Raw genomic sequence first — 12584 nt, 5'->3', positions numbered from 1 at the left:
GATTATCTTGAAACAAAAATAATGTAGGTACTACATCCATCCCGATTCGGATTTAGACCAAAAAGAGATTCTGATCAAGCTATTGCTAAAGTCACTGAATTGGTTTAAACTGCATTAGATACTGATAAAAAATGTGCAACAGTATACCTTGATCTAGCTAAAGCTTTCGACACAATAGACCCAACATACTATTGTGAAAACTAGTTGGTATAGGAATCGAAAATGCTGCCTTAAAATTCCCTAAGTCGCACCTGTCCTTACGCCTCCCAATTTGTAAAGATTAACAACACACTGAGTTTATATTAGATAATTTAATGTGGAGTCCCCTAAGGTAATTTATACATAAATACTGAAAAAACGTTGATTGTACTACACTATGTATGCAATACCGACTTTCCCAATATAAGCCATATTACATTGCACTCGAACGGCTGTCGTAATATAAAATTATAAATACTTGCGCATGTGAAAACAAACTAAACATCACCACTTCCGTAAAATACGTATGTATAGAAATGAGCAGAAATTTTAAATGGACGGAGCACATAAATCTGCTTGCAACCAAATTACGCAAACCCATTCATACTTTTAACCACCTAAAACACATAGGTATTAACGTCTAAGAAGTGTACTAAATAAAAATAGATACTTCCATATTATAAACTTATACTCAGAGTTCAAGGCACCAATTAACAAAAAAACAAATTCCAAATACGTGCGATTGCTGTGTTTACTTTGCAACTATCTAATAGCAGTATCTATAAAATAACTTCTAAAATAGTTAATAATTTCTAATAATAACAAACACAATCTTAATTTGAACTATTTCACTATCTTTTATCTTAAGCAGTTAAGAATTATTGCCCATAAGTCACATAATTATGTTATTCGACGTGCATGATTACAGGTGACTCAAAGTTAAGGTACATGCAACACTTCAAGATCTATATTTTATATCAACACACATCACACCTCGCTCAAAAGTATACACAAGTTCATAGCTATAATACAATAATTGTCCATGGTCACTCCAATGGTGTTAAAATATTTAGATTAAACAAACGGCCGAACAGCGTCATATAAACGATCATGATGGTATTCTTCCGGGTAGAGAATTCTCGTGATTGTTGTTATCGCTTCTTCGAAACGGATTATATCGCATCTCCGGCAAAGGTAGGTCAACTGTCAACTCGTAATTACCACCGGAACATTAGGCAGCCGCGTGTTTACTCAGCGGTAAGCGGAAAATCTATCTCCATAATTGCTGAACCGATTGTTTGAATGCTACGATTACGGCGGAAAACCATTTGCAATGATCTACAATCCATTTTTTTCTTTTATTCACAATTTTCACAATCTGTAATTTATTTATAATAATAAATATCTATATAATAATTGTATATACAATTGATGTTAAGTAATTATTAACAGATGGGGCATGGGTGACCGTGACACATTTAAATGTAATGTATTAATATAATATTATGAGATCTACAATATTTTTTTGAAAAATAAAAGCGTAACCGTCCGAGACGTGATGTATTGTTTTATATTTTGTATCCATACTAAAGACGGCAGCTGTTCTCCAACATAATAATAATAATAACAATAGCAATGATAATGACACGTTGTGAGCCTACAGCGAAATAAAAATTGCGTCTAACATTATCGTAGTTGCTCGCCGGGTGGTAAATCGGTTAGAACGTAAAACAAAAAACTTTATTGCCGTCTGCAGCTGGTTGCTGGTAGCTATTATAGTTATATAATATCATGGCTTGAGATGTTATGCACTTATGTCTTATGTGAATTGTGAGCCGTGTGAATTTACGATCCATCAAAAGTCGAAACTCTGATGAGCGATGACCGTGTGTCCGTGTTTGTGTCGTCGCGGGCTTACGGGTAATACCTTCCTTCGGTCTTCGAAGTCCCGAAAAGCTACGGTAATAATGGTAAATATTATGGCGTCTGCGGATACCACGGCATGATACAGAGCCGAATAACGCGGCTACCGATAATTTCGCGTCCGTTGTATCGGACGCACTGTCACCACCACCCACAAGACCGCGGTCGCCTCTTCCCACTTTCCACAGTTTCCAGTCGCCGTGTGGCGTGTGTTCGACTAAAAACGTAGTAACTGCTAACTAGTAGCGTTGTAGTAGTACACTAGTACTGTTACTGTAGTAGTTTAGTGGGCTGTAGGTGGTAGCGTTGCTTAACTGTTCGTGTGCCGACGACCGTAATAAAAATTCGAACGGTCGTTTCTCCCTGGCCCGCGACACAGTCGTCCCGACATTTCCTGCTCGAAATAAATATGTGTCCATAAAATCTGTGACAAATATACACCTACTCACCGACACAGCGTCCCGTTACCACTCGAGAAGACAACGATATCACCATGGCCACTCGAGACGAACCGGGAATCGTGGATTTCGTCCTGCTGGACGAGATCACGATCGAGAGATTCATGGAAAACCTGACTTTGAGGTAAGTGCAGGTCGTTCGGTGATAATATTATGTTATTAATGAGAGTTGAGCAACAAGGATTTCGCCCCGCCAAGAGATTTAAACGAGTACAAAACTGTCATTGATAATGATAATAATATTATGATTGATAATTTATCCGTTGACGGTGGTTATTCCGTTAACAGTTCAAAAACTACCCTCCACCCGCGATCTCGCATACACCCGCTCGCTCGATTGGTCGGCCCCGTCCAATCGACGCAGTGTCCTTGACAATTTTAAGATAATTTTTGAATTTCCTTCTAAACACCGACGGAATCCGCGGCTAATATCTGGCCAGATAAGGCTGTCGACTTGTGTGTGACACTCGAGTGTCGACTAATCGTGACTAATAATTAATAATGAAACTATTTAATAATACTATAATATATTATTATTATTATATTTATATAATATCGTAACTCGGCACAGACATTGTGTGTAGTGTGTCATTGAATAATTACCACGATGATGTCATACTTACATTACAATATACATATATTAGGCGTATTGTGTATGCACGCTGCGGTAGAAGTATTACGGTATTATAACTATTAAAATTCCTACGTCGTCGGAGCTTATAAGGTTTTCTAATGGAAAAATAATAAAATTATGCCTACGTAGTACTAGTCATACTGCATGAAATATGACGAATCAATCCTTGAATCATATTCTCATCCCATGTCTGTGTAACGATGAGTACCAGAGTACTTATAGGTACACTTGACGGAAATATTTTTATACATTTCACTCGAGACTAATTTTAAATAGTAGTTTCAACAGTAATTGCCTCGGTAGTATATTACATTTTATTAATTATTATCATTAGTTTTTTACTGATAGTAATTATAGTAATTAATTATGAATAAATATTATGTCATATCGGTTTTTCGATTGTTTTTTAACGTGTTTTTTATTTTTAATCTTTAACAAAAATAAACTACCTATCTTATGCACAGGCGCAATATATTTTGTGATAAACATAATGTAATAATTTTGATATTTATTTTAAATGTCTGTTATCTTATTATGGGTGGTACTTAAAAACCATGTTTTACAATTGTTCACTGCTCAGTCATGGTTATAAATTAATTTTGTTTGATTTTATTAGTCATTAGCGGGAGAATTTAATGTAATCTTAACACAAATTCATTATTTGTGTACTTATTCATTATACTTTACTCATTTAACATTCAATTATTCTGAAAACTGATGTAGATAGTTCCCTATATTTATTATGGTATGTGTTATGTATTAATGCATAATTATAATTTATGACAGTACAATTGAAGCAGGTACCTACCTACTTTAATTTTTTAATTTATTAGGTTAACATAATAATAACACGGTGGTTAAAAAACAAAATTTTGTCTCAATAATTTATAATTTTATAAATCTGGTTATTCTATTTTTAAACATCTTAATATATCACCATGTTCAGAGTTTGTATACAAACATATATTTGTTCTGTATCTTACACCAAGTATATTAACTTGGATTTGGTTTTACCTAACTAAATATTCTACATATCTGATACATTAAATATGTATCCAAACTTTTTAATTAATACAAATTGAGAAAGATTTTATATACTGAGTACAGGTATAGAAATAAAGAATACAAAACGGGGAATTGGAATTCATGTTTTCTTCACCATTCATTTTAAATTAGTAATTCCAGAATACCTAATATATACTTGCCCTGCAGTCATACTTTACACACATAATAAATATGGTATTATTTGTCTTCCTGTTATTTACCCATATGATATTTTCAATTTTTTAAGAACATCCTTAAAATAAACTGAATTATTAATTATAAAATGTTCCTTTTAATCATAATTGTTTAATATAGATTTTATATTTTTATTTTAAAAGTAGGTACATATAAATAAATTTAGCAGTTAATTTAATAAGCATAATATTTACAAAAAAATTAAACTTTATCCTATATAATGTAAATAACATACACCTATACTGAATGCAGTAAACTTATTTTGTATAATCCTCTATTTCTATTTATAATATTTATGTATGTTTTTCTAAACATACAATACTAAAAAAAACACTAATCCAAGATTTGTTTTACCCTTTCTAAGGTCATGAATCAATACACAAATAGGTCAATTGAACAATTTTTTTTCAAACAACAAAAGTAAAATATGAAACGTCTACCCAAGCGTCTACCTAATTTAACAAATATGACAGATATGGAACTGTGTTAAGTGATAACCCTGTGATTGAAAACTATTTTATTTTATTATACTCTTTGTTATATTAATTAGTATTTTTTATTCTATTGGGATCATTAAAACACACTGCTTTTTAATATGTATTTTTTCTTTTCACTATATCAAACAATTTCTAAATTAAATAAGCTTACGAGATAAATTATATTAGGTCATTTAAATTATAATGATTACCTATCTAGTTAATTGTAAATTCCAACAACATTTTTTGAATATTATTTATGTGAACCTATTATTGCCTGACCTAAGACAAAATAGTTATATTTAAAATGAAATTGTATACATTTTTTTATCTGCATGGCTTAATATTTTATATTATAATGTGCTCTATTGAAGTATCAAATTAAACAGTAGAATATAGAATATTATTCTAATGTTTAATTTGATACATATCCTCTTGGCAGTCAATGTCAACAACTGGTTTTTTTTTACTTTTCTAACCATAGGTACACCATGCCCATATTAGAACAATCGTCTGCAATGAAAGCTAATCAAAATATTTTATACATTTGTGCCATTTACACTATCTCTAAACAACTATGGATTAAGTGTTTCCAAAGCTAATTTCTACTTTCAAATGGATTCTTATTTAAACAACATTTATAATTGTATAAGTTACATTAGATGTTGAACTATAAACTCAGCTACCTATTTATAAATATTATAGTTTTATTTCCATACCTTATTGATTATTACAGTTAATTATTATAACAGTGATAAATTGTATAAATATATCATAATATATTATTAATTAATATACTTTATGTTTATAAAATATGCTTCAGTACTAAACAAAACAAACATAAATAGATTGTATCTATATTGTATACATTTTATATAACAATAAAATTAAAAAAGTGTAGTTATTAACAATATAACATAATATTACTTATTATTGTATACTATTAATAGAAATCTGAAGAATGTATGATGAATTTTCGGATTTTTTCTCAAAGTTACAATAATAGTTAGGTACTCATTTGAATAAGAGCATAATAGATTGATGTAAATACATCTTATTCAAACAAATTCCAAATCTATTTCACTCCATCTAATTATTTTGGCTGATAAAAACAAAATTGCCCTAATAAATGGATAATGTTAGACATAAAGGCCAATTTAAAAAAAAGTTGGTTGGCAATGGTAAAATATTTTTTTAATTTTTTAACATACAAATATGACACTCTTATTATTGTTTTTAATTTATTATAATAATGTTAAGATTTATATTACAGTTTCTATTGGAAGTAATTTTAATTTATTCTACTTAATGTTTTCTTTTAAAAATATATTTTACTACCTGCCTATAAATGCTGTTAACAAATTGACAAAGACAATGGGTCTACAAATTCTAATAGCTTATTATTTATTTTTATACTTTGTACAAAATCTGATACTTTTTTCTACTAATCTGAGAAATGAGGTCTTTGGAAAAAAAATGTAGTTGTAGTTTGATTGATTTTTTTATTATGTTAAAGGTCCTTCATAATAATTAACTCTGCTACTTTTTACATGGCTATCTGCTGCTATCCAACTCTGCTGGAAGTAAGCCAAAAAATAAATAAATTATTGAGTTAAAGTTTAATACATTGTAACCTATATTTTAACAAACACACATACACTTGAACAATTTATTTTATTTTAATTAAAACTTTTTGTACTTGATTATCGCGACTGCCTGTACAATTGTCCACTGAACTCAATTCTCTTATTACGACTACTACAGGTAAACTCTATCTTATATTAAAACAATTATATAATCTACAAGACAAAATAATATAAGTAGGTCTGCCCAACAAAACTTAAATCGTAAGCATATGCCAACAAGCCAACAAACCAATTCCTTGCAACATGCATATTGCATAGGCAAAATGTTATATATTACATTTTAAATATCTGTTCCTTAAGTATAATTTTCATTTATGACCACACACTCATCTCTTAGACAAAATATTATATAGAAAAGTCATAAAATGTTTTCTGTTTGTATTAAATTTCAGATGTTAGAGATGAAAATGTGCATAACGGAGAACTAGTTTGTTAGTAGTCGTGCATCGGTTATATATGCTTTAACTTCCCTAAACTTTAAGTCTTGTTGGTTAGACTTACTTATATTATTTTGTCATATAGATCACAAAATGTTATAAAAATAATATAATGTAATGTTAACCTATGGTAATTGCAGAATTAAGTTTACCAGACAATTGTATAGGTAGTGACAATAACCAACAAGTATCCAACATTCCTATTGCTATTTTATACATTATACCATCTCTATACTCATCTAGGAACCTTTAAAAATAAAGCCGAGCTCTATTAAATTTATATTGGAAATAATTGGATGGTGACACTTAATCAAAATGTACTACTTGGCTACTTAGTCTAATTCAAGACCCTCCATTTGGCATACAGAATGTTAGCTCATCCTTGAAATTGATGTGAATTATTAAATTAAGTTTTTAATTTTAAAATTTTACTCTACAAAATTATTAATTTACTTTGTTAATTAACTACCTATTTCTTTACATAATAAATGTATATTTTTCTTATTAGATTTAACTCTGGTTTTATATATACCTATATTGGAGAAGTCTGTATTTCTGTAAATCCATACCGCACTTTAAACATCTACGGGCAAGACTACATAAATCAATATAAAGGTAATATTTTTATTTCAAATGTTATTTATGAACATTTATGAAGTTTATGCATTGTTTTTGGCTTTTTGCCCATTTCTAATTGAATTTATACACTTTGTGTGTTCTGCATGAAGGACGGGAGATTTTTGAAAACCCTGCACATATATTTGCAATTGCTGACTCTGCACACCGTAGCATGAAAATGCACAGTCAAGATTCTTGTATTGTTATTAGTGGTGAATCAGGAAGTGGTAAAACTGAAGCATCTAAGATTATAATGAAATATATTGCTGCAGTCACTAATTTGACTGGTCAACAAGAAGTAGAACGGTAAACTACATCTCTTGTTTTGAGAAATAATTTTTTATTTTAATGTTGTTAATAATTTATAGAGTAAAGAACATCCTGATTCAATCAAACATAATTTTAGAGACATTTGGAAATGCTAAAACCAACAGAAATGATAATTCCTCTAGATTTGGAAAATATATGGATATAAATTTTGATTTTAAAGGAGATCCAATTGGTGGACGAGTTATTAATTATTTACTTGAAAAATCTCGTGTTATACAACAGCAACTTGGCGAACGTAATTTCCATAGTTTTTACCAGGTAAGTAATGCAATTAAAACTAAATGACATTAAGTATATAGATAAACCTTATATTTTGTAGGCGTTAGGAAATACAACACATAAAGAAGCTAGCAATTTAGGGTTGAATCCAGATCCCCAACATTATTTTTATACACAGCAAGGAAAATCCACAATCACATCAGCTGATAAATCTGATTTTCAAGCTACCTTAAGTGCTTGTAAGACACTTGGATTTTCAGTGATTGACATTAAAACCACTTGGAAAATTGTTGCTGCTATCTTACAATTAGTAAATACATTTTGAAATTGCCAACATAATAAATATCTAATAAATTATTGTTCTGTTAATTTTAGGGAAATGTAACATTTTCAACCAATGATGATGATACTATTACTGTGACTAAATCTCATAATAATCCAGTTGAACAAGTATCCAAGCTGTTAGAGGTTGACACAAATGATCTTTTAACAGCTCTAAGTAAACGTATAATTGCAGCAAATGGTGAAGTATTGCAGAAAGCTCACACTTTATCTCAGGCTGAAGTTGGGAGAGATGCATTAGCAAAAGTATTATTTAAATTATTAATTTTCTTGCTGCAAAAATATTATTTTAATTTAATTTTCTATTTGTATAGGCAATTTATGATCGGTTGTTTACTTGGATAGTAAGTAAAGTCAATGAAGCCTTAATACCATATATTGAAAATGATAAGTATAAAGGAGGAACTGTAATCGGAGTATTAGACATTTATGGATTTGAAGTATTTGAACATAATAGCTTTGAACAATTTTGCATTAATTACTGTAATGAAAAGCTTCAACAAGTATTCATAGGTATTTGTTTAAATAATCAACTTATTCATAAACCAAATTGTATAATTTATAACAGTTTATTAATTTTTATAAAACTTATAAAATTGTACTATAAGCACATTTAATGAATCAATATGTTTTTCTATATGTATTATTTCATCAATAGATTTGGTGTTGCGTCAAGAGCAAGAAGAGTACAAAAAAGAAGGCATAGCTTGGCAAGAAATCAAATATTTTAACAACCAAATAATTTGTGATCTTGTTGAAAAACCACATCAAGGTGTAATTGCAATTATGGATGAAGCTTGCCTGAATGTAGGCAAAGTAAATGATGAAGTATGTTGATTAATGCAAATAAATATTATTCACTTGAATAATTAATTTACATTTGTTTGTTTAGATGTTATTAGAAGCCATGGACTCAAAACTGTCGCATCACAAACACTATTCTAGCAGACAGGTGAATACATTGGACAAAGATTTAAAACATAAGACTCAATTTAAAATTTTGTAAGTGTTCATAGTTTTTAATATATACATTTTATTTGAATTATTATTATTATTATTTCAAGACATTACGCTGGTGATGTAGTGTACAATATTTATGGTTTTTTGGAAAAAAATAAAGATACATTATTTCAAGATTTTAAAAGACTGCTTTACTCTTCAAAGAACCCAATTATTAGAGATATGTGGCCTGAAGGAGCCTTAGATATAAAATCTGTAAGTATAATTACCAAAAAACAATTGTTATGTAACTTGTTCATAAGTGCTTAATAATTTTAATTGCATTGCTTTCCATAGACAACAAAAAGGCCAGTAACTGCTGGAAGTGCATTTAAAACATCAATGATTGCTTTGGTCAAAACATTAAATAGTAAAATGCCATATTATGTGAGATGTATAAAACCAAATGAAAATAAGGCTCCTGTTGGGATAGACTATAAAAGAGTTGTTCATCAAGTTTCTTATTTGGGTCTATTAGAAAATGTCAGAGTACGAAGGGCTGGATTTGCTCATAGACAGCCTTATAGCAGATTCCTCAAAAGGTAAGTGTGATTTTATACATCATGTACATTAAACAAAAATAAATAATACTGTGTAATGTTATATTTAGGTATAAAATGATAAGTGGTTTTACATGGCCTAGTTATAAATGTAGTGACAAAGAAGCCACCAGAGCATTAATAGATGAAAATAATTTTTCAAATGATGTTAAGTATGGGATAACAAAGTTATTTATTAGATCACCTCAAACATTATTTTCCCTGGAAAAGGTATGTAAGACACCTAGGTATTTAACAATAAAATACATTAATTTTTTGATGATATTTTTTCAGATGAGAGCAGAATTAATTCCAGCTATTGTTATATTATTGCAAAAACAGTGGCGAGGTGCTATTTGTCGTGCTAAATTCCGCAAAATGAAAGCTGCCTATTTTATAATTAAATTTTATCGGCGTCATAAAATACGTACATACCTCAAATCTGTCTTGGAAGCTCATAGGTTAACTAAACATTTTTACATATAATCAACGCTTTTAGTTATAATTGATAGATGAATCAATGTTTGTGTTGTAGAACTTGTGAAATGAATGCGCATCATAAGGAATCAATCATTTGGCCCCACACAAATTTTGCTGTTCGTCAATTAGAACCTTCATTAAAGTCTATATACAAACGATGGAAGGCATACAAACTTTTAAGTCCCTATCCTAGAAGTGAATGGCCACAGTTACGATGCAAAGTTTACGCTGCATCTCTATTATGGGGAAAACGGCCAAGTTGGGGTGCAAAACGTATGTGGAGAGGTGATTATCTTTCATCACCAACAGAAAATGTAGAAAATGCAAACTATACAGTTGCATTGAATAACCTAAAGAACTCTGATCGATTTAATCAGGTATTGATATAATATTTTGAATGCTTATTTAGATTGTTATATTAATTTTATGAACAAAATATGTAGGTGTTGTTTTCGAGTTTTATTCATAAAACGAACCGTTATAATAAGTGTGCAGATCGTGCAATATTAATAACTGATTGGGCAGTTTATAAATTGGACATAACAAATTTCAAACCAATGAAAAAAGGAATGCCTATACAAGAAGTAAACAATTTGTGATTAAAATAACCAATTATAGACATATTATAATTTATAAACTTATTGTTAGGTAACCGGAATGAGTGTAAGTCCAGGTCAAGATCAACTGGTTGTAATTCATTCTAATCGAGGAAATGATCTTGTAGTTACTTTAAAACCAACTACTGACATTAATGAAGACAGGATTGGAGAGCTTTTAGGAGTAATCAGCACCAGATATTTCCAGTAAGAAAATTGAAATTTATGATATCTAATACAGAGTACTTAAATTCTGTTAAAATTTTAAAAAAATTATTAACTTATACATATGTGATATATATTTTTAATAAAATTTATAAATTATTTTGTTTCGTTATTTAAAGAATTTGTATTATTTTAGATTGAGGAATTCTGAGTTACCAGTAAATGTGTCCAACAAATTTAATTGTATGTTGGGAAAAAAGTCTCGAATGCTTCGAGTTGAAGTCAATCCACAAACATCAACTGCAAGTTTTAGAAAAGATGATAATGGTGGTATTGTATATATCATACCACCAAATGTTGCAGTTCATCCATTTATTAAAGCTTAAATAATGTCAGATATTAATTTTTTTATTCAATCTTGTAAAAAAATAATCGAGTACAAAGTCAAAAATAGAAAATCATTTTCTTTCGTAATTTACTCAAAGGCATTATAGTTTTAATAAATTAAAACTTTGAACAAGTTTTAAATTTTAAATGTATTTTAAAAGATAGTTTATTCTTATTTTATTTAAAAATAAACTAACACGGTGATTTTAATTTAATTAATATTTAAAATGATTGATTAACACATGCCATTGGAATTTTGTGCCTTATATTAATTGATTAAACTGTGATTTCTAACTAGTTCATTTATATACTTCTTTATTATTTGTATGTGCAATTATAGTATTTCATACCTATACTTTTAATTTTCATCACATTATTTTGTCGTAATTATTTATTAATTCACATTCTTCTTAGGAAACTATTTAATTTTTATGTTTGTGTATTTGTATGATATTTAGTTTAAGCATAACATATCAGCATTATTCAAATTTGTATAATTTTATACTTTATTATCCTATTTGTATAGTTATTTAAAAAAAAAGTTGTTTGTAATAACTAATAAGGTATAATAAGTTTTATACATCTATATATTTTATGTGTAACTTGTATGTGTTTTGAAGCACTATAAACAAATATATTTTATGTTATATTTAATATTACATTTTTGGATTTAAGTTTCTCAGCATATCACCTCAAAACTGTACTTAAATAGTCTCTGAATTTTCTAAAAAAAAAGAGCATACAATAATTTTTTTTAACTATCCTATTCAATTTAGTATTACACTAAAACCATTTGTGTAACTCCTCCTTTATATTGTTATGAATTATGATTGATAATCAAAAGTTCCCAGTTTCATTATTAACATATAATACGTGTTTTTACACATAATTTTTAATTCTGCACTCATTATGTGCAACAATTTATTTATTGACATTTTCTTTACGTATTTTAATTTTATAGGTAATATCCCCTGTAATATCAATATAAGAGTTTAATGATCATATTTTTTTGGGAAATATTTGTCTTTTTAAATTATTTTTCATTGATTTTATTTATGTGATTGTTGACTGCCTACAACCTAATATTTAATGAATAATATATTTAAATTGAACTTAT

The 12584-nt window shown here is 28.8% G+C and overlaps 1 protein-coding gene across 1 annotated transcript; it reads left to right on the top strand.

Moving 5' to 3' along the window:
* Positions 1 to 2089: 2089 nt before the first annotated feature.
* Positions 2090 to 12126, top strand: LOC111036524 (myosin-IA). Its single transcript, XM_022318559.1, has 17 exons — positions 2090 to 2484; positions 7301 to 7407; positions 7521 to 7716; positions 7779 to 7998; positions 8060 to 8269; positions 8335 to 8547; positions 8616 to 8814; positions 8960 to 9129; positions 9194 to 9303; positions 9366 to 9516; positions 9598 to 9842; positions 9911 to 10070; positions 10134 to 10300; positions 10375 to 10696; positions 10763 to 10903; positions 10968 to 11122; positions 11277 to 12126. Exons 1-17 carry the CDS (start codon positions 2396 to 2398, stop codon positions 11464 to 11466), a joined length of 3045 nt encoding a protein of 1014 aa, XP_022174251.1. The 5' UTR covers positions 2090 to 2395; the 3' UTR covers positions 11467 to 12126.
* The last annotated feature ends 458 nt before the right edge of the window (positions 12127 to 12584 follow it).

The sequence above is a fragment of the Myzus persicae genome, unplaced genomic scaffold (genome assembly GCF_001856785.1).
Source record: "Myzus persicae strain clone G006 unplaced genomic scaffold, MPER_G0061.0, whole genome shotgun sequence".
NCBI classification, from domain to species: Eukaryota; Metazoa; Arthropoda; class Insecta; order Hemiptera; family Aphididae; genus Myzus; species Myzus persicae.
The sequence above is the reverse complement of the archived record's forward strand: the minus strand, read 5'-3'. Positions and strand labels throughout refer to the sequence as shown.

Excerpts from the sequence above, each read along its gene's own strand:
- LOC111036524 (XM_022318559.1), top strand. The coding sequence starts at position 2,396 with ATGGCCACTCGAGACGAACCGGGAATCGTGGATTTCGTCCTGCTGGAC. Across the intron at positions 7,408-7,520 it reads CTACATAAATCAATATAAAG|GACGGGAGATTTTTGAAAAC; the intron begins GTAATATTTTTA and ends TTCTGCATGAAG. Across the intron at positions 8,548-8,615 it reads GGAGAGATGCATTAGCAAAA|GCAATTTATGATCGGTTGTT; the intron begins GTATTATTTAAA and ends CTATTTGTATAG.